This window comes from Schistocerca gregaria, chromosome 8 (genome assembly GCF_023897955.1).
Source record: "Schistocerca gregaria isolate iqSchGreg1 chromosome 8, iqSchGreg1.2, whole genome shotgun sequence".
Taxonomy (NCBI): domain Eukaryota; kingdom Metazoa; phylum Arthropoda; class Insecta; order Orthoptera; family Acrididae; genus Schistocerca; species Schistocerca gregaria.
The window spans coordinates 499,746,779-499,773,291 of NC_064927.1; the positions used below are offsets into that span (position 1 = coordinate 499,746,779).

Genomic DNA, 26,513 nt, shown 5'->3' on the forward strand with positions numbered 1-26,513 from the left:
AAGTCTCAGTTCCGCACACACTTTTAATCTGCCAGGAAGTTTCATATCAGTGCACACTCTGCTGTAGAGTGAAAATTTCATTCTAGAAACATCCCCCAGGCTGTGGCTAAGCCATGTCTCTGCAATATCCTTTCTTCCAGGAGTGCTAGTTCTGCAAGGTTCACAGGAGAGCGTCTATGAAGTTTGGAACGTAGGAGACGAGGTACTGGCAGAAGTAAAGCTGTAAGGACGGAGCGTGAGTCGTGCTTGGGTAGCTCAGTTGGTAGAGCACTTGCCCGCGAAAGGAAAAGGTCCTGAGTTCGAGTCTCGGTTCGGCACGCAGTTTTAATCTGCCAGGAAGTTTCGACACTGCCTGATTTTTGTTTGCTGCTAGAGAATTATGGTAAATATTGCGCAAGCGCACACCCCAGTTACTGACACACAGCTTTGGTTTGTTCCCCACAAGAAAATTTACAACAAGAATACAAGAAAGAACATAGCAATTTATAATTTATTTTTAACTCTTGTTGTCTTTTTAAAAATATGTATGGACCATTTAATAAAGCACTGGGCAGCTTACAGGTGTACAGCTGGTTCACAGTGCCCTGCAGGTATAATATTTCAACAGTCAGACTCATCACCACAGTCAGGTACACTGATGAACAGTTTTGTCAGCGACCCTGATGACGGCAAAATGTCTGATTGTTAAAATATTGCTCCAGTACCTAGCTCAATCAACTAATACGCTATGAGGAACTGAAGACTCACAGTCGATATATGGTTTGGTTGACCATGATGATTAAAGTTTGGCTATAAAGTGTCCCCACTAGCTAAGTTTAGCTAAGGAGAGGAAAGGCAGAGCTTCATAGAATCATAAATTCTGACTCAATTACACTATTCTGAGGTACTGTAAGTTCTACACAATACCATCAATAAAGAAAAAGAAATGTAATATGTACAAAAATGCGAGAGACCAAGAATAGAGCAAAGAAAATTTGGAGCATTGTTAGGCATTAAATGAATAAACCTGGTAAGGCAAAAAATGTCCAACTTACAGACGACAATAGTTACAAGACGTGTTAGATTCAAATCACTAGCTACCAAATTCGATTAATTCTTCCTAATACTAGCAGAAAAAAAATGGGGCACTGAAACCAGATTTATTAGATTTGCGAACACCATCAAAAGGAGAGACTGATACTCACCACACAAAGGAGGCACTAAGTCGAAGATGAGTGTGAAGGAAAAGATTGCTAAACATTTCAGCTTTCTGTCACACACACACACACACACACACACACACACACACACACACACACACACACACACAAAATCACTCTCTCCGGGCACTGAGGTCTGACTCTAGACTGTGACTGTGGAAGTCTGCAGAAACATGGCGGGGACAGGATAGGGCAGCTAGGTGCAGTGTTGAGAAGCTTAGGGAGAGGGAAGAGGAGAAGTGGGAAAAAGCCTTGTAGGTGCAATAGCATGATAGAAAGCTTTTGGAGTGGGAGCAGGAAACATTGTAACCGATTAGACGAGAGGTACTAGTGAAAGCTGAGGCCAGGAGGTTACGGGATCAAAAAATATGCTACAGGGAGTGACCCCACCTGGGCATTTCATAAGAGCTGGTGTTTGTAGGAAGAATCCAGAAGGCACAGGATTTGAAAAAGTCATTAAAGTAAAGCAGAGTATGTTGAGTGACATGCTCACCTACTGGGTGGTCCAGCTGTCTCTTGTCCATAGTTGGGCAGTGGCCATTCATGCAGACAGACAGCTTGTTAGTTATCATAGCCATGTCGAAAGCAGCACAGCATTTGAAGCTTTGTTGGTGGATCAGATGGCTGCTTTTGTTGCCCTGCCTTTGATTGGGTAGGAGATGCCTGAGATAGGACTGGAGTGGAAGGATGCATGGGACAGGTCTTGCATCTGGGTCTATTGCAGAGATGTGAGTTGTGAGGCAAGGGGTTGGGAGCAGGAGTGGAGCAGGGGTGGAAAAGGATACTGCATAGGTTCAGTGGCCAGCAGAGTACCACTGTGGGAGGAATGTGGAGGGTATCCACAATTTCAAAGCTCGACGAGAGGTAGTCAAAACTCTGGCAGTCAATGTGATTCAGTCACTTCAGTATTCGGTGGTACTGAGTCATAAAGGGAGTGCTCTTTCGTGGTCGGACAGTGGGTGTGTGGGACATTGTAAGTGACTGGAGAGAGAAGGCATGGGAGATCTATTTCTAGACAAGGTTGGGAGGGTAATTTTGGTCTGTGAAGACCTCAGTGGGACCCTTGGCATATTTGAAGAGGGGCTACTCATCACTGGATGACCATGACCATGGGTGGTTAGGCTGTAACTTCTTGATATGGAATGGGTGGCAGCTGTTGAAGTGGAAGTACTGTTGGTGGTTGGTAGTTTGGATGTGGATAGGGGTAGTGATGTAGCCATCTTTGAGGTGCAGTTCAACATTGAGAAAGGTGGCTCGTTGCTTTGAGGAGGATCAGGTGAAACAAATGGGGGAGAAGGCATTGTAAGTTGTGCAGAAAGTGTTTCAACTACCTCTCATCGCGCCTTGAAATGAGGAATATCCTCCCTACCCTCCCACCGTGGTATTCCACTGCCCACTAAATCTATGCCATATCGTTTTCCATCCCTATACCACCCCTGATCCATACCCTTGCCTCTTAGCCCATATCCATGCAGCAGACCCAGATGCAAGACCTGTCCCATGTATCCTCCCACTCCAGTCCTGTCACAGGCATCTCCTGCCAAATCAAAGGCAGGGCCAACTATGAAAGCAGCCATCTAATCTGCCACAGAAGCTTCCTGCTTTCTATGTAGATCTGACAACTAACAAACTGTCCGTTTGCATGAATCGCCACCACCAAAGTGCGGACAAGAGACAGCTGGACAACCCAGTAGCTGAATATGCCACCCAACACATTGTGCTTTACTTTAACGACTTTTTCACATGCTGCACCTTCTGGATTCTTCCTACAAACACCAGCTCTTCTGAACCACACAGGTGAGGTCTGCCCTTACAACATAGTCTTTTTTCCCATAACCCCCCTGCCCTCAACTTTCACTGGTACCTCTCCTCCACTCACCTACAACATTCCCTGCTCCCACTCCATGCACCTACCAGTCTTTCCCCTCCATTTCTTCTCAGCCTCCCAACACTGCACCTAGCAACCCTACCTTGTCTGCACCACATCCATGCACACTCCCACAGGAGCAGAGCTTCTTCCCCCACCCCTGCCCTGCTACCTTTCTCCCCCCCCCCCTCCCTGACCCTCCCATTTTACTCCTACCACCCAACCCAGATTCATGCTCATGTCAGACACAGTGGTAATCTGGAGTCGTGCCCCCAAAACCATGAGACAGTGGCACGTTTGTATGCGTTGGGCTTGAGTGAAAGCGTGTGTCTTCTATTTGGAATGAGGACTTCTTTGTCCAAAAGTTTAAATGTTTAGCAGTCTTTTTCCTTCATTCCTTCGTGTGATTCAAAGTTATGCGTGCCACATACCATATTCACAACAATCATTATGATGTGTAGAATGTCAACTGAAGAAACACAACAGACTAAAAAAAGAAAATAAAAAAGGGCAGGAACATGTAGAGGAGCTTTGGCTCAATTTTAAAAGAATAACTGACAATGCACTGGATAGATACTTACACAGTAGAACAGTTCATAATGGGGAAGGCACCTCCATGGTATACAGTCATGGTAAAGAAACTTCTAAAGAAACATAGACTACTGCATAATAGGTGTAAAAGAAATTATAGGGCTATAGATAAAGAGATGCTGAATGAAATACATCTCACTGTCAAGAGAGTAATGTGTAAAGCTTTCATTGACTACCATAGCATAATATTGTCAAGTGATATTTCACAAAATCCAAAGAAATTATGGTCACATGTAAAAGCTGTTAGTGCCACCAAAGTTATTGTCCTGCCACAAGCAGACAGGTGTGTGTGTGTGTGTGTGTGTGTGTGTGTGTGTGTGTGTGTGTGTGTGTGTGTGTGTGTGACAGGAACTGAAACTGAGGGTAGCAAAGCAAAAGCTGAAATGCTTAACTTCATTTTCAAATATTCCTTTGCAAAGGAAAACCCAGGAGAGTTGCCCCATTTAATTCTCATACCACCAAAAAGATGAATGAAATAAGTATTAGTGTCAGCGGTATTTAGAAGCAGTTGACACGGCCCAATGGAAGCCCTGTCAGATTCTATACTAAATTTGCGGCCAAGTTAGCCCATCTTCTAACTGTAATTTATTGTAGGTCCCTTGAACAGAAAATTGTGTTAAATTCTTGAAAAAAAGCACAGGTCACACCAATCTATAAGAAGGAACGCAGAAGTGATTCACAAAACTACTGTCCAATATAGTTGGCATCAAATTGTTGCACAATCTTATAACATATTCTGAGCTCAAAAATAATGAGGTATCTCAAATAGAATGACTTCCTTCATGCCAACCAGCACGGATTTCAAAAACATTGATCATGCGAAACCCAACTGTCACTTTTCTCACATGACATACTGAAAGCTTCGGATCAAGGCAATCAGGTAAATGCAGTATTTCTTGATTTTTGAAAGACATTTCACTCAGTGCCACACTTACACTTATTGTCAATAGTATGATGAAGTGGGGCATCAAGTGAAATTGTGACTAGAACAAGGACTATTTGTTAAGGAGGGTGCAGCATGTTATTTTGGATGGAGAGTCATCGTCAGATGCAGAAGCAACTTTCTGTGTGTCCTAGGGAAGTGTATAGGGAACTTGGCTGTTCATGTTGTACATTACTGATCTCGCAGACAATATTAATAATAACTTCAGGCTTTTTGCAGGTAATGCTGTTATCTGTAATGACATACTATCTGAAAGAAACTGCATAAATATTCTACCAAATCTTAAGATTTCGAAGTGGTGCCCAGATGGCAACTTGCTTTAAATGTTCATAAATGTAAAATAGTACACTTCACGACACAAAAAGAAAAAAAGGAAAAAAATTGCAGTGTTCTTGACTAGAATACCAATGAATCACTGTTGGAATTGCCCATCTCATACAAATACCTGGGTGCAACACTTTGTAGTGATATGAAATAAGATGATCACATAGGTTTGTTATGGGTAAAGCACGTGGTAGATTTCAGTTGATCGGTAGAATACTGGGGAAGTGCGATCGGTCAACAAATGAGACTGCTTAGAAATCCCTCATGCAATCCATTCTAGAATATTGCACAAGGATATGCAGCCTGTACCAGATAAGACTAACAGAGAATATTGAATGTATACAGAGAAGAGGTGCATGAATCGTCATCAGTTTGTTTGATCCTCGGCAGAGTGTCATAAAGATACTGAAGACACTGAACAGGCAGGCTATTGAAAACAGATGTAAACTACCCCAAAGAAGTCTACTAAGGGAGTTTTAAGAACTGACTTTAAATTATTTCTCTACAAATATTCTACAACCCCCTATGTATTGCTCACATAGGGATTGTGAGGACCAGAATAGGGTAATAACACAATCAATCATTATTGCCGTGCTCCATACGTGAATAGAACGGGAAGAAAACAATAACTGGTACAATGGGTCTTATCCTCTGCCAAGCACTTCATGGAGGCTTGCAGAGTATAAATGTAGATAAATTACCCTGTTGGCATTTTCTGTAACAATACCATGGCCTTTGAGAGTACAGATAATAAAATTCCACTGGCAAAATTAAAATATTTAGGTATTTACAGGCATCCCCCTTGTAGGGACAGAACCACACCTCAGCAAGTAGGTGTGTAACGTTAACAAGTGACACCACAGGAATAAAACAAGTAGGGTAACATTAAATATGGAGTTTTGTAATGTTAAGTATGTATTGAAAATACACAAACATTCAAAACAGTAAGTGAGCATCTTCCTGGTCAAGCCTCTGACATCCATATCTACATCTATACTCTGCAAGCCACTGTGAAGTGCATGGCAGAGAATACGTTCCACTGTACTATTCACTAGGTCTTTTTCTCATTCCATTTATATGATACTTGGACTCTGGGTGGACAAAGTGTGCACACTGCTGCAACGAACAGTGTTGTACAAGTGGAACACACTACAACTGAACTCTATATAGCGAGCTTGACAGTGCAGAATTTACAAATTGGTTTGGAAAAGTGCTTAAAATCTGCCTGCGACAAAGATAATTACAAGGGACAAACTAGGTTCACATTTCACAAGTGAGGTTCTTCAGGAATGTGAAGAAAATGATAAAGTTTGTGTGTATCCCAGCCAACGAAACTCATTTAACGCAACCTTCAGATGTTTTTTTTTTTTTTTAAGACTCACTAGAGGAAAACACCAACTGATTTCAAAATGAGGAAGTCACAGTTCTCAACTGTACCAAACATAATGTTTCCATCCTTTCTTAATGAACTCATAAATTGTCTGGGGCATAACAACAAGATGAATCTCCGAAATGTGTTCAAGGTATGTGGAATACCACCACTCAAAAAAGAAGCTTTATTCTCTAAATTCTCAGGTGAAAAGGATATGGAAGAAAAAAAGAAGCTGTAGTTGAACTTGTGGTTTCTTATTTACAGTCTTTACATGAAAAGAAAAAAAACCAATAGCCCCTTCAAATACAAAAATTAAGGAAACCAATGTACCCCCTGGTAAAGCTGTTCATGCAATGAATGGTCCAAAATCATTCACAAGATTATCACGTGAAAATGTGTCTGCACTACATAAAAGTTCCAGTTGTCTCTAGGTACAAATGATTCTCAGCCAAGTTGTTCCATGTCACCCACAGCTAACGAAGAACTCTCAGATTCCAAGAAAAATCTTTTAGAAGTGTGATAATCCTTCATCAGAAGATGAACTTGGTGTAATGAAATTGCCAAAGACTCTGAAAACTGATGAAAAGATCCTGTAGTTGAAGATTTGCTGCCCACTCAGTGCCAAGATCTTTTTCCAAACAACTTTGTTGTGGTGAAAGTAGTTGGGGGTAAAAGGGGGAAGGAAACTTTTCACTACCATTTGTATTATTCAAAAAGTTGCAACACAAGGAAATGTGCTTGAAGTGATGGGACTTCAATCCAGTGACTCAAGGAAAACCACATTTGTTCCAAAAGAACACGGTACATTCACTGTCCCATTTTCTGATTTGATTGGCAAGCTGCCTCCATCACAGTTACGGGATGAACAGTGTACAATTCTGTATAAATTTTCAGGGAGCATTTTAATAAAAGAAGTTTAATGTTTTTTATCAATAAAAGTTTTCTGTAGTGTGTTTTAATTATATTCACAGAAATGTGTGTTTCACTAATACCTAGCTTGTCACCATTTTCAATACATCCAGTTTTCAATGGGGATCACTGAGATCCCTTTACAGGGCTCCTACCCATACTGCACTATACTAACATTTATCTCAGGACCATTTGCACGTGTTCATAACAAAACAAATTTGAAGGGTCAATTTACACCATGTTGCAGCAAACACTGATCCCTTCCAATTTTTTTTTTTTTTTTTTTTTTTTTTTTTTTTTTTTTTTTTTTTTACTAACCTATGAAAAATATTACATACAGAGTGCACTACAGATGTTTATATAGAAATAATGTACAATAATAAAAATCGCCATGAATATAAATCCGTATATGCAAGAGATATTCTACAAAAACATCAAAAAGGGGTTGCACAAGAGGTGTGGGCAATCTCCTTTGTAGACTAATTCCATTTGCCCAGTATTTTGCAACTAAACCAAAGTCTGCTACCTTCTTCAACCACTACTAAGCTTATGTGACCATTCCACTTCATTAAGTGTTACACCCCGGTACCCGTATGAGTTTACAGATTCAAACAGTGACGCACAAATATTATGTATATAGTATCCTAGTTGTTATTTTATTTTATTTTTCATCTTGCAAATTGCACAATTTCAGATTTTTGAACAGTTAAAGCAAGTTGGCAATCAATGCACCGGTTTAAAATCTTACAAAAGGAGTGACTGAATGTCTATCCAGCTTCGTTTAGACAGTACGTTGTTGCAGATAACTGCATCATCTGTGGAAAGTCCGATGTACTATTAATAGTGCCCATGAGATCATCAATATACAACATGAACAGCAAGGGACCGTAAACACTTCCCTGTGTACACCCACAGTTACTTCAACAAGTGTCAATGATTCTTCATGCAAGATAACACACTGTGTCCTCCCACACAGGAAATCTTCAATCCAGTTGCATACTTCATCTGATACGCCATATGAACATATTTTTCATAATAAGCATAGGTGTGGTGCTGAGTCAAATGTTTTTTTTGGAAATCTGGAATTCTCATAATTATCTATTTGTGTAATTAATGTTCTCCATAACTGACTGTTAGTGTACTTGACAGACGTAGTCTGGTGTTACTGTTTCTGCTGTTTAATGTAAAATTTGATTCATTCCATGTCCCTGAAGTTCTCATGCATTGAGGCATTTCAGAAACATGATGTGTGAATAAATGTACAGTTGCACTTTTGTTTTGGTCTGTACCACAGAGAAATATTTAATTGAAAACTGGGATCATAAGTAATTCAGTAAAATATGTTCACTTTTATGTTACATTTGTATGTTGCATGTGTATTGATAAAGAGTGAAATGTTCATTTTTACTAAATTTATGCCACCACTATCCATTAATCCGAAAATGGGTTGCATCCGATCATGACCACAAACACATCATTTACAAGCCCTACATAGATTCCATAAAATTAACTCACTGTATGAATTTTTATGTTGAATTTCATTATGATCCATGTACTATGATTTTAATTTGTTTATGGCGGATAGTGAGTGTATGGCCCACAATGTTTATCATTTATTTTTTCATACGCTAATCCCCCCATGAACTGTGGACCTTGCCATTGGTAGGGAGGCTTGCGTGCCTCAGCGATAGAAATAGCCGTACCACAGGTGCGACCACAACAATGGGGTATCTCTCGAGAGGCCCGATAAATGTGTGGTTCCTGAAGAGGGCAGCAGTCTTTTCAGTAGTTGCAGGGGCAACAGTCTGGATGATTGAGTGATCTGGCCTTGTACCATCGACCAAAACGGCCTTGTTGTATTGGTACTGCAAACGGCTGAAAGCAAGGGGAACTACAGCCGTAATTATTCCTGAAGGCATGCAGCTCTACTGTATGGTTAAATGATGATGGCATCCTCTAGGGTAAAATATTCTGGAGGTAAATACTCCCCCATTCAGGTCTCCATACAGGGACTACTCAGTAGGACATTATTATCAGGAGAAACAAAACTGGTGTTCTATGGATCGAAGCATGAAATGTCAGGCTCATAATCCGGCACGCAGGATAGAGAATTTAAAAAGGGAAATGAATAGGTTAAAGTTAGATACAGTGGGAATTAGTGAAGTTCAGTAGCAGGAGGAACAGGACTTCTCATCAGGTGAATACAGGGTTATGAATACAAAATCAAATAGGGGTAATTCAGGAGTAGGTTTAATAATGAGTAAAATGATAGGAACGCATGTAAGCTACTATGAAAAGCACAGTAAACACATTACTGTACCCAAGATAGACACAAAGCCCACAACCACCACAGTAGTACAACTAGCTCCGGAGATGAGGAGAAGATTGAGAAAATGTATGATGAGATAAAAGAAATTATTGACATAGTTAAGGGAGCCAAAAATTTAACAGTCATGGGGGCCTGGAATTCGATAGTAGGAAAAGGAAGAGAAAGAAACATAGTAGGTGAATATGGACTGGGGGAAGGAATGAAAGAGGAAGTCACCTCTGAGAATTTTGCACATAGCATAATTTAATTATAGCTACCACTTGGTTTAAAAATCAGGAGAGGAGGTTGTATACATGGAAGACACATGGAGACACTGGGCGGTTTCAGTCTGCTTATATAATGGTTAGGCAGAGAGTTAGGAACCAGATTTTAAATTGTAAGACATTACCATGGGAAGATGTGGACTCTGGCCACAATTTATTGGTTATGAATTGCAGATTAAAACTGAATAAATTGCAAAAAGGCAAGCATTTAAGGAGATAGGACCTGGATAAACTGAAAGAACCACAGGCTGTAGAGGGTTTCAGTGTGAGCTTCAAGGTACGACTGACAAGAGTGGAGGGAAGGAATACAGTAGAAGAAGAATGGATAGCTTTGAGAGATGAAATAGTGAAGGCAGCAGAGGATCAAGTAGGAAAAAAGACAAGGGCTAGTAGACATTCTTGGGTAACACAAGAGATACTGAATTTAATCAATGAAAGGAGAAAATATAAAAATGTAATAAATGTAGCAGGCAAAAGGGAATACAAATGACTAAGAAATGAGATCAGCAGGAAGTCCAAAATGGCTAAGCAGGAACGGGCAGATGACAAATCATATATCATAAGGGTAAGATAGATACTGCCTACAGGAAAATTAAAGAGACCTTTGGAGAAAAGACAAGCACCTGCATGAATATAAAGAGCTCAGATGGAAAGCCAGTCTTAATCAAAGAGGGGAAAGCAGAAAGGTGGAAGGTGTCTAGACAGGGGGGATGTACTTGAGGGCAATATTATGGAAATGGAAGAGGACTTAGATGAAAATAAGAAGAGAAATATGATTCTGTGAGAAGAATTTGACAAAGCACTGAAAGATCTAAGTTGAAACAAGGCTCCGGGAGTAGATAACATTCTGTTAGAGCTACTGACAGCCTTGGGAGAGCCATCAATGACAAAACTGTTCCATATGGTGATCAAGATGTATGAGATAGGCAAAATACCCTCTGACTTCAAGAAGAATATAATAATCACAATTCCAAAGAAAGCAGGTGCTGACATGTGTGAAAATTACCGAACTATCAGTTTAATAATTTACGGTTGCAGAATACTGATATGAATTCTTAACAGCAGAATGGAAAAAATGGTAGATCAATTTTGGTTCCAGAGAAATATACGAACACGCAAGGCAATACTGGCCCTGCAACTTCTCATAGAAGATAGGTTAAGGAAAGGCAAACGTACATTTATAGCATTTGTAGACTTAGAGAAAGATTTTGACGATGTTGAGTGGAATATTCTCTTTCAAACTCCACAGATGGCAGGGGAAAAACACAAGGAGTGAAAGGCTATTTACAATTTGTATAGATATCCCCAATGTTATTCAATATGTCTATTGAGCAAGAAGAAAAGGATAAAAGCTTTGAGGTTTGCCAATGACATTGTAATTCTGTCAGAGACATCAAAGGACATGGGAGAGCAAGTGAACAGAATGGACAGTGTCTTCAAAGGAGGATATAAGATGAACACTAACAAAATGCGCGGCGTTCGAATAAAATTTTTACTATGGTAAAACTGCAAATTTATCACACTGTATTTAGGTTTTGACATACGTTACCGGTAATCAATTTTTTGTGTGCTTATAATACCACTCATTGCGTCTTCCATAAAAATATTTTCATAATGTAGTGGCAAATAACATTACACAAAACGGCCCAAGGACCGAGAGAAACTTGAAAATAATCCCAATTATGATAGATGGTGAAAATTATTTTAGCTTGACTGACAAATCTAACCTTTTATTCTGTCACTGGCAACACTTTCCATTTCAACCACTGGTTGTCAACGACGAACTCGAGCATACTACTTCCATACCAGGCAGATATCAAGCGAAAGTTTATCGCATAGTAATCTTGTTTATGTTGCAAAAGCGCGAGTTTTGTACATCTGTGTAGGGCTCATGTCCACAAATCCTTTCGCAAATAACTTAAACATTCCTTTTCGTTACTCATTCAATTAGTAAACATGCCACTTCAAGTGATCACGTGTTTTCCCTAAATATGAAAACAACACGTAAAATGTTCAGCGTGTGGGGTTGACACACAAACATTAAAGTCAGATGACAAGACAACGTGATTGGTACGCAACAACACATAAAAAGTAAACATGCCGCTATTCGATTGTTTACAGCTCTCTTTCTTTAAATATTTGTTTCTGAAATCTCAAATATGTTCCTTATTTTCCAACCTGGCCGATGTGCATATATTCATTTTTAAAGCTGCCTAACTATACTTCGTTTTCGTGTCAACAGAGTTTTCGCCAGTGAATATATAACGTCGTATTTACGTAGATACTTCCATTTAAGTGCGAAATTCGTCATCTGTTTTCTTAAATTAATTACAGTGTATCGATTACAAAAAAGTAGAGGACATATAGTAGAAAAGAATTGCGTATTTCGAACATATTTCCCTGCTCTCTTTTTTGTTGCAAGGTTGGCTATTGCCGGAAGTAGACATTTTGTCCGTTGGTACGGCTTGTCGGCGTCGAAATAGGTAGCCGGGTTTATGTTGTATCACTTGTATGTTTGTGCGAGGTTCAGTTTGTTAACAAGTCAATAACGTATCGTGCAGTGAAGTCTCGATTTATTACGTGAAAATGTCCATTGGTGTTCCTATAAAAGTTTTGCACGAAGCAGAAGGTCATATTGTAACATGTGAAACGAATACTGGTGAAGTTTACCGAGGGAAGTTGATTGAAGCGGAAGACAATATGAATTGCCAGATGACAAATATAACAGTAACATACAGAGATGGCAGAGTTGCCCAACTAGAAAATGTCTACATTAGAGGATCAAAAATTAGATTTTTGATATTGCCAGATATGTTAAAGAATGCTCCGATGTTTAAAAGACAAGGTAACAAAGGGACTGGAGGTGCTGGGAGAGGAAAATCGGCGATTTTGCGAGCTCAGGGTGAGTAAATTATATTCCGCATTTTAAGTCATTACTGCGCGTGGTTTCGAAAGTACGTGATCACAATTCCATATTGCAGCTGCTCGTGGAAGAGGACGCGGGACACGTGGAAGGGGTGCATCATCATGGGGTGGTGGTGGTTCTGGTGGAGGCGGCGGCTCAAGCGGCAGGCGAGATAGACCATGAGCCACTCGTAATAACACAGGAGTGCCCTGATAGGAACATACCACTTGTGTTACAGCGGTCGTGGAACTTTCCGCACATATTGTGTCATTAAAGTTGACTCGCTTTGTACGTTTCTATTAGTCACTACTGTAACTGTTGCTTCAATGTTTCTATGCATAGGTATAGTGTTCAACGTGTGTATGTGTGTGTGTTTTCCAATGTAAGGTAGTGATTAATTGGTGTAATTCACCATTCAGTGTATGTTAAAGAGGACACTGTTGTGAAGGGAAAAAAATGCGAATCTTCCTTGTTAATCTGTATTCCGATGAACTCCCTTAAGGGCTATGTATTTTACACAATAAATTACTTAGAGATAATTTTGTCTTGAGGTGTTCTGATTTTTTGTTACGAAAGGAAAAACTGCATAGTTTAGTGACACTTGTAAATTTGAGATGTAGAGGTCAGTTTTCAATTAGTAAAAGTACTTGTAGCAGTTTTCATTTAGTGACTCACTCTACATAAATACATTCTTAAAATTGTTTTTGTATCGAAAATCAATTTTATGATTTTACTATGCGTGATGAATATTATGTATGCCTCACATTATGCCTATTGTTATACATAAAATGCTGTAACATGATTTTGGCCTGTTGCTTTTGTCTACTCTATATACAGTTTGATTTGCAGTTTCTGTAATTATTGACCTGGTGACAGTTTGTGCCAGTGGTGGTCGCTCCTGTTGGTCTTACGAATTTATCTTGCTGTTTGAATTTGTATGATGAAAATATGTAAAATATAAAGTACAAACATTGAACTATGCTACAGATAAGTCTGTTACCACAATCTTTGACAGACACGTATGTTGGGTCCACCAATTCTCAACCATATCATCACTTTCTGACATAACCTAGACCTCTGGCAATGCTATGGATCTGTCTCACGGCTCTGGGGGGGGGGGGGGGGGCAGATTTCATGCACCAGCCATTACTATATATGCTGTGAAGGAGTGAAAATGAATTCTTAAGAGTGTTGAAAATGTACTCCTATGAATAATTTTCCGTTCCAAACAAACTAGAAAATTTTTATTGCGGCAGCTTATATAACATTTGTTTCAGTTTTTTGATAAATGTTGTGTAATGTTAGTACAACACATCTATTTTTGTTTTTATCTCATTCCACTACATAGATTAGTGTTTTATCAGGCTATATTTGTTGCCATGCAACTTTTTTGTATATATTTAATAAAATTGCAGCCAAATAGCCATATACAGTTACTTTGCTAAACATTTTACTTTTACATTTTTGCATATTCATTTATCAATTTCACTCTTTTACTGCACAGTTCTATGTGATATCGTTTACAGGCTTTGTTACACAGTTCACGTACACATGTTGTGGTTGGGTTGTGATAAGTTTTGTTTTTGCAGATTAGATGATGAAAGCTGTGAATAGAAAGTCTAGTTAAGACATGTCACTGTTCGAAGTTTGGTGCTCTCCATGAGCGGTTCGTCATTGCTTCAGTGCCATAGAACTCGGGCATATTTTTTCTCGTTTGTCCTTCATGATCTGCAGTTGCTTTCTGGAAGCCCTAGTGTGTGGCATCATAGGCCTATACCGAAGTTTGATGTCTTCAATTAGGAATGTCTCTCTCGCTAGCAGGTACACTAGTTTAGATCTTGTTGTCTTTGAGGATCTAGTGCTCTTTTTAGATAAGTCAATTTTACCTTTTCTAGTGTTTCTAGATTTTTTTGTCAGGTGGTTCCATGTAACATCCATCCCATAGGCCAGGATTGGCAAGATTTTTGTGTTGAATAATTTCATGGCTGTTTCTAGAATGAGTAGGTAGATGTTTTTGATGTCCTGTATTGTTGTTATTGCTTGTGCTGCATGTTCTGTTGTATGTTTTGTGAAGCATTTGGCTGTTGGTTGCAATGTCACCCCTAGGTATTTAAAGTCTGATAAGATACCCCCCCCCCCTCTGATGCTGATTTCCGCATTCTTGGGTGTTTTGCCTCCTTTTCTGAAAATTGCCATTTCTGTCTGTGTTATGTTTGTTTAGTTTGTGTTCAGTGCACCATTGCACCATTTGTCTAGTTTCTCAATGTTTCTCTACAGCTTCTGTATATCTGTTGAACCTACGGCTATGTCGTCAGTGTATGCATATACGTATACATCTACATTTTCTCCAATTTGGAGTACTTCAGTGGGAAGAATGTACAGCAAAGGGCTTATTGGGTCACCCTGTAAGACTCCGCTCCATTGCAGAACGGGGTTTGAAAAAGAGAGGTTGTCTGATATTGTGATAAAGTTGTATTCGAGGACTGACTTGCATATTCTTGCCCATATGCTGTCTTCTCCCATTGTGTTTTTCAGTTTTCGGACTATGAGATCTCTTTCCAGTAGGTCAAAGGCTTTGGTAAAGTCTATGAACACTGTGTAGAACAATTGTTTCTTTTGTAGCACTTTGTCAATGTTGTTTAGAAGACTGACTGCCGTAAGTGTTGATCTTCCAGATCTGAAACCCATTTGTCATTCTGGGAGATGACTGTCCACAGCGGGTTGGATTTTTTTTGTAAATGTCTTGAATTGAGTATTTTCCAGGGCTATGTCTCTGTACTTGTTTGGGTCCGTTGGGTCTCCTCTACCTTTGTATAGGACTTTATTGTAGAGTGTCGGAATTGTTCCAAGTTCCAGGCATTTGTTAAATAGTTTGGTCCATACATGTTGGAGGGCCTCTTTTGCATCTTTTATATCTTCGTTATATATTGTATCGGGTCCTGCTTCTTTCTTGTTCTTCAGTGCTTTTATCACTTTTCTTCATTTAGAGGTTCCCAAATACTGTCTTTTTCCTTAGTTTGATGTTGTTTCTCTTTCTTTGGGGTGTTTTGATTTCTCGTTTGTTCAGTATCTTAATAAAGTGGTCTTCCCATTCCTTCATGCCTATATTTGGTGTATGAGCCAGTTTTCTTGGTCTTGCTGCTATGTATATGTCTTTTTCTGCTTCATCCACTTCTCTTTTTGCCTCTTTCTATGTATTCTTTTTTCTTCTCTTCTATTAGTTTTTTGTAGATTCTCGTCTCTTCTGTGTTCAGTTTGTATGCTTCCGCATCGTGCTGGTTTCTTAATCTGTGGAGCATTCTTAGAACAGTGTTCCTTTTGCTGTAGCATTTAGCATTGAACCTTCTTTCTGCTGTCCTTGTTTTTGGGTTTGTTTGGGTCAGTGATTTTTTTTTTTTTTTAAAGGAGGTCTTCTCTTTGGTCTGTTGCATTTTCAAGGTCTCCATTCTCTATTAAAGTTTCTATTTGTGTTAATTTTTCTTGTTGGTTTGTTAATTTCTCTATATCAATTTTTCTTTGTGTGATTTGGTGGGTCCTTCTTGCTGGCAGTGACGTGACAATATTTATTTCTATCTTCATTGGAATGTGCTTTCACATAGGAGTAATGGAGTCATGCCAAATCGGTTGAATACTTACTTCTATTTCTCCTCTTGTTAATGCGATATCAATGGTACTTTTCCTATTGTGCCATATGTATGTAGGTATGTCTATCGTTAAGTAGGGTGAAACCATCTTCTTGTATGGTTTCAATGACTAGTTTTGTTTTATAGTTTTCTGTGTCTATTTTGCAGTTGAGATCGCCTGCAATAATGATGGGTTTGCTGTGGTATTGTTTGATGAGTGTGACTATTTCGTCAATTATTTCTACAGCATTTGTGTGTGGCTTAAAATAGGCTGCAATTAAATTTGTTTGCTGCTTCTACTAGCATACTATTTTTTTTTTTCCATCATCCAGCGTTTCAGTAAGATAGGTATTCCTCCCATGGGTTGTCTTTCTCCCTTCTTTGCCATTAGGTGATAATTGCCATGTAATTAAAACTCCTGAAGTTGTTCTTAAGAGCCAAAAACTCCCTTAAATATTGTCGTTAATTTATAGTTAGAAAATGTGTATTCCTAATTGACTTGTCTGTTAATTATGTTGTAGTCAAATTTTTTAATAGCCATGGTAATTTTGCTCTTTTCAGGCACAGTGCTGATGGTTAAATTATGAAACAATTCACTTGTATAACAACTCCTCCATAAATCCATGCCTTAATACAGAAGTTTATCTAATGCTGTTTCATTTTGCTTTATTTAAGGGCACATGGTCTGAAAAATGTTTGTCTGTCAGGGAAGGAGTTTGTTTTAAGAAGTTCAGTTCATTACATTGTATCAAATGTGATCCAACAATTCAACCACCCACCCCATGAGTGTCAAGTTTTAACTCATCTGCAAATTTCTTTTTCTTTCCTAATTTTTGCAACTTATTAGTATGTGGTTGAAATACCAAGTTAAGGTAGCCCAATAATTTAGTCTGTTGCAATAAAACAGCATGTAATGCAAAGAATAATTTATGCGGTCATATATCTTGCTTTTGGGAGGAATGCTGTGACCAGTTGGATGGTGTAGTAACAAAACAGCATTTTCAGGTAATCTAGTTTATGATTGAGACCTAGAGGCTCCCAAGAGATGGGTAAGTAAGATGTCTGATGAGTATACTCTTAAGGCTGAAATTATGCTACAGTTGGATGTTTGGATGAATGCAGCTGGTATGAGGTGGTCGTATAGATTTGACTGAGTGGAATGAGATCTTGGGGAAGTGACAGTAAAATTTCCATGAAAAGAGAATATCCTTCCAAGAAGAACTCATTAAGTTTAGCCTAATGACATCATTAATTGGTGCAATTTTGTCATATGACATTAATTGGGCCCAGTAATTATGCTGGGGACAGATAAATGTTGCTGGCCACTTATCTTGGAGAGTCTTCCAGTGTTTTCCCCAAGTACAGTGTGTTCCAGTTTAGCCCGAAAGTTTTCTTGTATAGTGTCGCTTGAAAAGCAAGGACTTCCTTATGTTGTATTCATAGATTGATTGCCACACGCATAGTATTGGATGTTTCAGCATAAGTTTAGAAATGATCTCTTCTGGAGTATTACAGTCTTTGTGTCTGTTGGGGTCTTGTGACAGGCCCACTGCCACCTCAATCTGTGTACTTCTATGCAATCTTTTATTCTTTTCTTTTTCTGATCATTTTTCTAATTTTCCTTCTCTGTGCATTTGCGCACACATTAATTTATGAGCATTTGCTTTAGTAAGACCGGTGTTCATTGAATAAATGGTTACTAGTGAAACACGAGTAGTGTACAGTTTAGATTGTAGATTTAATTGAACATTTGTGTTTCTCTCTGTCCTGAATGCTCTATCTCTCTCAGGCTAATTCTTTGTTGAATTTCCATTATTTGAATCACATTTCCTGGATGATAAACTCAGAAATTCAGTTTTTCTCTTATTCACCAACACATCAACTGCTGTAGAACCAACTGTCATTACCTGAATTGTAACTGAGAGTTTTGTCTGGTCTTCATTTGATGTTGGTAAGTCTACAGTGGTTCAGGTATTGACCATTGCTTTAGATTCCTCCACTGTGCAATTTCAAGTCCGAACACGTCTACAGTAAGTAACTGTGGTGATATCTGCCTTAGTCAGTTCCTTTAGCTTTGTCTTATCAGCAGGAGCCAAGTAACCAAAGAAGTTTGCCAAGTAGTTTTCACTATCTTTGAGGTATTCAGGGGGCTTGGACTGAGATGTTAGTGGTATATTTTTCTAAAAATACATATGTAAGAGGGTGAATCACTAAAATTGATCATCCAGCATTAAAACTGTATTTCCTGCTTTTCAATCGTCTTGTTCTCTCGACATATCAATCCGCCACCCCCTCCCCAAAGCATCCTGCTACACCTCCCAGTATCGTGTTGGACCTTTTTTGCCTTGTGTAGTGCAGCAACTTGTCATGGCATGGACTCAACAAGTCTCTGGAAGTCCCCTACAGAAATAATGAATCATGCCTGCCTCTATAGATGTTCATAATTGCAAAAGTATTGCTGGCACAGGATTTTGTGTACAAATTGACCTCTCAATTAGGTCCAACAAATGATTGCTGGGGTTTCTGTCAGCCAATTGTGAGGCCAAATCATTAACTTGAATTTTCTGGAAATGACATTTTTTGGGAACATGAGGTCCACGAATGGCTGCAAATGGTGTAAGTAGCCGAATGTAACGGACCTAGTCCATTCCATTCAAACCCAGCCCACGCTAGTATGAAACCACCACCAGACTTCACAGTGCATTGCTGACAACTTGGGTCCATGGCTTCATGTGGTCTGCACCACACTCCAAACCTACCAACAGCTCTTACCAACTGAAATCGGGACTCGTCTGACCAAGCCACAGTTTTCTAGTGATCTAGAGTCCGACTGATATCACGGGCCCCAGAGAGGATGTGTTGTCAGTGGTGATAGGTAATGCAATTATTTGGCATTCTCAGCACACTCTTGATACTGTGGATATCGAATTCCCTAACGATTTCCAAAGTGGAATGTCCCATGCGTGCAGCTGCAGCTACCATTCCACTATCAGAGGCTGTTAATTCCTGTCATGCAGCAATAATCACTTTGGAAACCTTATTACCTGAGAACAAATGACAGCTCTGCCAATGCCATGCCCTTCCTATTCCTTGTGTTGCGATACTATGACCATCTATATGTGTGCATATCGCTAACCCGTGACTTTTGTTACCTCAGTGTGTATATCTTAAAGGCACACATTTCAGATTCTAGTATTGTGCTGCTTGTTTTTTTGAGCTGTCACACGCTGGATACAGGTTCATTTTTTTTATAGTGGCTACTTTTATTTTCTGTCCTTCCAAAGAGCAGAATATAAGGTAACACATACTAAGCAAATCTTAGACTAAATGGATGGAAAACTTGTTTAGTAGCCTGGTCCACAAATTTTTTTTGCCCCGCATCCATCACAGGTATGAAAGGAGCTTCAGCAACAGGAAAACTTCTGAGCGGAATGCATACTGGTCTGAGCTGCTGGAGTTGGCGGTCATGGGTACCTGAGATGTGCTTGCGTGTGTGAATGAATGTCTGTTTTTCCTTTTCTGATGAAGGCTGTGGCTGAATGTTTGCAACTTAATGTTTCATCTTTGTGGTAAGTAGCAATCGGTCTGTCCTTGTATTGTGGATATTCCAGCCTGGAGTCTTCATTGTTTGAACTTGACAGATTAGATTAGATTAGATTAGATTAATACTTGTTCCATAGATCATGAATACGACACTTCGTAATGATGTGGAACGTGTCAGGTTAATGAAAGATGTCTGTACAAGATATTACATTACACAAAATATTGCATGACACTAATGCTTAAGTTAGTTTTTTTTTCCCCCTCCCTTAATTTATATCTAAAAATTCAGCCAATGAGTAGAAGGGGTTGTCATCTAGAAATTCTTTTAATTTATTTTTAAATGTTGGTTGACTGTCAGGCTTTTGATGCTGTTTGGTAGGTGACCAAAGACTTGTGGCAGCATAATTTACCCCCTTCTGTGCCAAAGTCAGAGTTCCTTCCAGTTCTGTATAATAAGATATTTGCAGCTAGAAAAATTTTGATTTTCACGAAGTGATTATGTAAGCTTTATTTTTGTATTTTGTAGACATTCCATAATCACACTTCAGGTAAAGATCTAATTGCTAGTAAAAAATTAGATGAATTTCTTTGAATGAAAAAGCTTGTTATTTCGGGCAAGAATGCATTCTTTCTTAAAAGCACATCTTTTACTGGCAGGCAAAAAGATAACTTTTCCATGCTGTCCTTGCATTTAAATCACTTTGTAATATATTGCATGTAATCTTTGCTTTTTAATAACTAATGGTTTAAAAATTGCTGCTTTGTTATTCTTAAATTCAAAAAAATGTGGTAATTGAAGGTTGTATGCAGGCAAAGCAGGAGTAAGACTATTAGGACAGTGAGTCAACTGAAAAATATGTAATAAGCTATTAATGGTTCCAGTAGCCTGTAAGGAGGAAAGGTTGAATGGTAACAGGTTTTTGACCCATGTATAAGCACCATAGAGATGCCTGTCGTATGGGCTCTGAAGTCATACGTGGGGTCATTCCAGTGATTGCCACAGGAGGTTGAGAAGACAAGTGTAGAGTTTCAGCGAAGCTCATAATTTGCAGCATTGTCTCCTGCACTGATTGCGGCCCTTTGATTCTGAGTCAAGTGGAAGGACTGAACCAGAGACTTCGAAGGTTTTGTGACAAGCTATGCTGTAACTTCCTGGTCTTGTGCCATAGGGTTGACAACTGTAGGATACCCTGAAACAGGTTAGGTGTGCACTACACAACTGAGGCTGCTACTCGGGTAGCTGACCGTGTGTGGGGTGCACACAAAGGTTTTTTTTTAGATTAGGCAGCTCTCCATCAAATCCAGATGACAGTGACTGTAGGAAACCCAGAAGTATCAGTATAATAGTGAAAGAAATGCCTCCCACAGCTGAGAGTATTAAAATCCTTGTAAACTGCCAAACAAATTGCCAGAGTTTGAAGTGGTCATGAAAAGCAGTGAAGCTCACATGATACTAGGTACAGAAAGCTGGTTGAAACCTGAAATTGATAGCAGTGAGAGTTTTGGGGAAAATTTAAGTGTATGTCGAAAGGCTAGGGAAATGGAGGTGGTGTATTTGCCACAGTAGGTAAGAAACTCAAATCCACCAAGATGGAAATTGAAACTGTATGTGATATTGTTTGGGCAAGACTGAGTATCAGGGGTGGGCATAAAATGATTGGATCCTGCTGTAACCCACCAGACTCATTTCCTGGTGCAAATAAAAACTTTAGATAAAACCTCAGTTCAGTTGTACGCGAGTTCTCCAATCCTCCTGCAATCATCAGAGTGGTGGGCATGATAGGCATCCTATGAAATTTTACTAAATTCCTTCTCTGAAAACTACATGGAACAGGTAGTTATGAACCCCATTCATAATGGAAATATATTGAATCTAATGACAACAAATAGACATGACCACTTTGAGGATGTCCACATCAAAACTGATATCAGTGGTCTGGCGTGGTTGTGGCAACAGTGATTATCAAAGGATAACTAAACCAAGCCTAACGATATAATGTTCAGTAAACTGGATAAAAAGAATCTGTAGTCACATCTCAATGAGGAATCTGAAACTTTCAGCCCAGGGTAGGGGTATTTCGAGGACCTCTGGCTCAAGTTTAAAAGAATAGTTGACCATGCACTGGATAGATATGTACCCAGTAGAACATTTCATAACAGTAGGTAACCTCCATGGTATACAGTCACCACAAAGAAACTTCTAGGAAAACAAAAATTACTGCATAATAGGTGTAAGACAAAGCATGGTGCTGTAGATAGGTGCTCCATGAAATGCATTTGGCTGTTGAGAGCGAAGTGTGAAGTCTTCAGTGACTACCATAGTAGAATATTGTCAAGTGATCTTCCTCTGAACCTAAAGAAATTCTGGTCACATCAAAGTTAGCATCCAGTCCCTAGCAAATGAGACAGGAACTGAAACTCATTGTAACAAAGCAAAAGCTGAAATGCTTAACTGTGTTTTCAAATCTTTCTTTACAAAACAATTGCCCCAATTTAATCCTCATAGCACTGAAATGATGAAGAAATAAGTATTAGTGTCAGTTGTGTTGAGACAGCTGAAATCATTAAAACTAAAGAAAGCTTGACACTCCAGTGGAATCCCTGTCAGATTCTATACTGAGTTTGCGGCTGAGTTAGCCCCTCTTCTAACTATAATCTATTATAGATCCCTTGAACAACAATCTATGCCCAGTTCCTCAAAAGAAGCACAGGTCACACCCTTGTACAAGAAGGGTAGTAGAAATGATCCGCAAAACTACTGTCCAACATCCTTTACATTAATTTGTTACAGAATCCTAGGACATATTCTAAGCACAAACATAGTGAGGTATCTTGAGCAGAGTGACCTCTTCCGTACCAACTAGCATGGATTTTGAAAACACTGATCATGTGAAACCCAACTCTCGCGTTTCTCACATGACATACTGAAAGCTTAGGATCAAGGCAACCAGGTAGAGGCAGTATTTCTTGATTTCCGAAGAGCATTTGACTCTGTATTGCACCTGTACTTATTGTCGAAAGTACATTCATCTTGGGTATCGAGTGAAATTTGTGACTGGATTGAGGACTTTTTGGTACGGGGACACAGTACGTAATCTTCGATGGAGAGTCATGTGGAGGTAACTTTGAGTGTGCCCCAGGGAAGTGTGTTGAGACCCTTGCTGTTCATATTGTATATTAATGACCTTTCAGACAATAGTAAAATAAGTTGTTTTTTTGTGCAGATGGTGCAGTTACCTATAATGAAGTACTATCTGAAAGAAGCTGCATAAATATTCTGTCAGATTTTGATAAGATTTCAATGTGGTGCAGAGATTGGCAACTTGCTCTAAATGTTCGGAAATGTAAAATTGTGCACTTCACAAAACGAAAAAAATGTAGTATCCTATGACTATAATGTCAATGAGTCACTTGGAATTGGCCAAGTACCAACGTATAACACTTTTTAGGGATATGAAATGGAATGAACACAGATGCTTAGTTGTCGGTGAAGCAGATGGTGGACTTCAGTTTATTGGTAGAATACTGGGGAGGTGCAGTCAGTCTACAAAGGAGATTGCTTAGAAAGCCCTTGTGTGATCAGTTCTAGAATACTGCTTAAGTGTGTGGGACATGTACCACATGCAACTAAAAAAAATAAAAAAATAAACTGGAAGTCTCTTGAAGATAGATGTAAACTATCCCAAGAAAGTCTATTAAATTTCAAGAACCTGCTTTAAATGATTGCCCTATGAATATACTGCAACTGCCTGCGTATTACTCACATAGGGATCGTTAGGATAAGATTAGAATAATTGTTGCATGCACAGAGGCATTCAATCAGTGCTTTTTGGAAATCAAGAAATACTGCATCTACTTCGTTGCCTTGAGCCTACTGTTTTCCCCACACTCCATATGTGAATGGTACAGTGGGATATACTCTCTGCTGTGCACCTCATGATGGTTTGCAGAGTATAGATGTAGATTTTGTATAACTGCCAGACATTTGAAGATAGACACTATCCTACAAAAGCCTGCTTACAAAGTGTGTATGAGGAACCTAGGAATATACAACCCTGTACATATCGCTCCTGTAAGGATTGTGCTAACTACAGTGCACACCAAGGTACCTTTCAGAAATCCAGAAATACTGCATTTATATGACCACCTCAACCATCTCTCAGGATATCAAATGATCAGTTTTTTAGGAAACCACACTGGTTAGCATGGGTGAGATCGTTGTGTTTTAAATGCTTCAATATTTTATGTTCGATTGGGTTTGCAGCATAGTATATATCATAATATGCCTTTTTAAAAATGGTAGGGCCAGACTGGCTGCAATAAGTTTAATATGCTTTATGACTGCTCTTTTGGTTTTGTTACCATCCACAAGTAACAGCTGTTATACAAAATATTAAACTTATTGCAGTTAGTCTGAATCTGTGTTTAAATTACTTTAGAGCTCGGAATATATTCCAGGATTCTACAACAAATTGATGTCAAGTATATTGCCTCCAGGTATGAGCTCCCTTCATGACTAGCTGCCATCTGTAATGAAGAAAGGCAAAAAAGCTGAGCAACGTTTCCATCAATAGAATAAAAGAGGTGCCATACAACATCCACACAGAACTGATGATAAAAAGTGGTGGTGAAAAAGGTAGCTATAAAACAAAAAAAAAGTTTTCCATGAAATTCAAAAGATATCTAGAACGGACGATGAAATTTTCAGTCTGCTTTCAACGTAGCCTTCACTCCTTAATGACAGGAATAATTGCAAGGAATGACATGTTGTTTGGATCCCATATTAAACTGTAAGTCTCCTTTCCCCGGTAGCATTACTGGGATAGATTATGGAAGTGCAAGTTGCCAAAGTGACACCCAATTGAAAGACTTCCAAAGCCCATTGAGTCAGACACCATCATCATCATCATCATCATCATCATCATCATCATCATCCAGACTGTAATGTATTTCTTCATTTACTGCCAGAGTCAACTTAGACCTAGCAGTGTCACCTTCCTGGATTTATGGGGGGTGATGCTTCAGTCTCTAGTACCAACAATGACAATGAGTATAACTAGTTATACTATGTAGATTGTTGGATAGTATACATAGATTGTCGTCCTTATCCACTTAAACCACAGATCACCAATGCAGTGTACCCTCCATTAGCTGTGTGTGCTCAACCCCTACAGTGCGCCACTCGGAACTACAAGTATGAATGATTGTGGGTAGTACTATATACATTGGGTTTGATTTTTTACAACACATCTCACCACAAAATGAACTGAGGCTGAAGCTAGTACATTTTCCCAACTGTTAAAATAGATGCCTACAAGATTTACTGGTGTGAATCACAAGCACAATTGTTATTAATTTCTTTTGCATAATGTAATGCTGTTTGTAGTTTTTGTGGCTACACTAAATGTTTCAATGCAGTAATGCTTTAACAATACAAAAATAGATAAGTGGTGTTTTTTTCAGTTATCTAAAACCAGTTAATAAAGTTCATAGAAAACATTGTTGCTGTTTCCTTTGTTAACATTTCTCTGCACTGCCAAAAGATAATACTTGTAACATTTGTAAAAATTCTGATTTCTGAACCAAATAAAATAACAGTGGTTAACACACAATGCCAGTAACCTGCCCAGAATGCCACGCATGTTAAAAAGAGTGCTTACGGGGTGGGCAGGTGCACTGTGTGCAGGCCTTGCATCGAATCCGCCTAATTTATGACGAGGGTCGGTGTGCCAGCCAGCCTGGATGTCAAGATTAGGCAGTTTCCCACATCCCACTAGCAGAATACCATGCTGGTAACCAAGTCCCACCTCAGTGACATGATTTGTGAACATCTAAATAACTTTTGCTCACTTGCAATGAGTAATATTGCACACAGACATTTTGGGTTCACATATTCTGAACTAGGGAGTAAAGGGTAGGCGACAGGAATGGCATCTGGCCACCCTTTAAACTAATCATCCCACATCTGTTAATAGTCATGCTGACCCTGAGCTGCTGGGGGACAAAGGTGTGAGAAAAAGGAGAACAACATACATCTACATCTACATGACTACTCTGCAATTCACATTTAAGTGCTTGGCAGAGGGTTCATCGAATCACAATCATACTATCTCTCTACTATTCCACTCCCGAACAGTGAGCGGGAAAAACGAACACCTAAAGCACGAGTAGCAGAAGATGAACCACTGGTGAAGCCACGTGGACTATAGTTTATAATTTTCCCATTATGGGTGATGTGACAACCTACGATATGGAATCCAAAATTTTTGGGACCCGTGCCGCCATCCGGAAAGTAGGAGTGGATCTTTGCACCGCTAGGTGATGAGAGCTGCATATCTGATGAGTCAGTGCATGGAGTGGCATTCAGGTGGGAGGACGTGTTTGCGTGTCCTCAGTGATTTCCGTAGTACTCCGTGTTTGGTGTGTGGTGATTTTACGATGGATCCACGAACAGAACAGCGTGTGCGAATCTCGGGAAAAGTGCTACGGAGACCTAGTAATGGTTGAACAGATGTTTGGGGGACAGACGCGTGTGTTTGAGTGGCATGCCTGGTTCAAGGCCTTCCGTACAGATGTCAAAGATGATGCTCGCACTGATAGGCCTGTTAGCCAAACAACGCCAGACATTGTTGCCAAACAGTTTAA

General features: G+C 39.3%; 2 protein-coding genes across 3 annotated transcripts in view; one reads left to right on the forward strand and one right to left on the reverse strand.

Annotated features, from left to right (window-relative positions):
* LOC126284519 (protein GUCD1) overlaps positions 1-11,903 on the reverse strand; it is a 42,992-nt gene extending 31,089 nt beyond the window's left edge. For both annotated transcript variants that reach the window (XM_049983511.1, XM_049983510.1), the window contains exon 1: positions 11,525-11,903. In XM_049983511.1, coding sequence (XP_049839468.1) covers positions 11,525-11,555 — 31 coding nt within the window. In that variant the 5' untranslated portion in view covers positions 11,556-11,903. The remainder of the gene's footprint in view (positions 1-11,524) is intronic.
* A 288-nt stretch (positions 11,904-12,191) lies between these two features.
* Positions 12,192-13,678, forward strand: LOC126284520 (small nuclear ribonucleoprotein Sm D3). The gene is made up of 2 exons (XM_049983512.1): positions 12,192-12,699; positions 12,779-13,678. The coding sequence occupies exons 1-2, from the start codon at positions 12,384-12,386 to the stop codon at positions 12,883-12,885; spliced, it is 423 nt and encodes a 140-aa protein (XP_049839469.1). The 5' UTR covers positions 12,192-12,383; the 3' UTR covers positions 12,886-13,678.
* Positions 13,679-26,513: the final 12,835 nt, after the last annotated feature.

Bases quoted from the DNA above. Each gene is read 5' to 3' on its own strand.
- LOC126284520 (XM_049983512.1), top strand. From the start codon at position 12,384: ATGTCCATTGGTGTTCCTATAAAAGTTTTGCACGAAGCAGAAGGTCAT. The intron at 12,700-12,778 runs GTGAGTAAATTA...TCCATATTGCAG, and splicing joins GGCGATTTTGCGAGCTCAGG to CTGCTCGTGGAAGAGGACGC.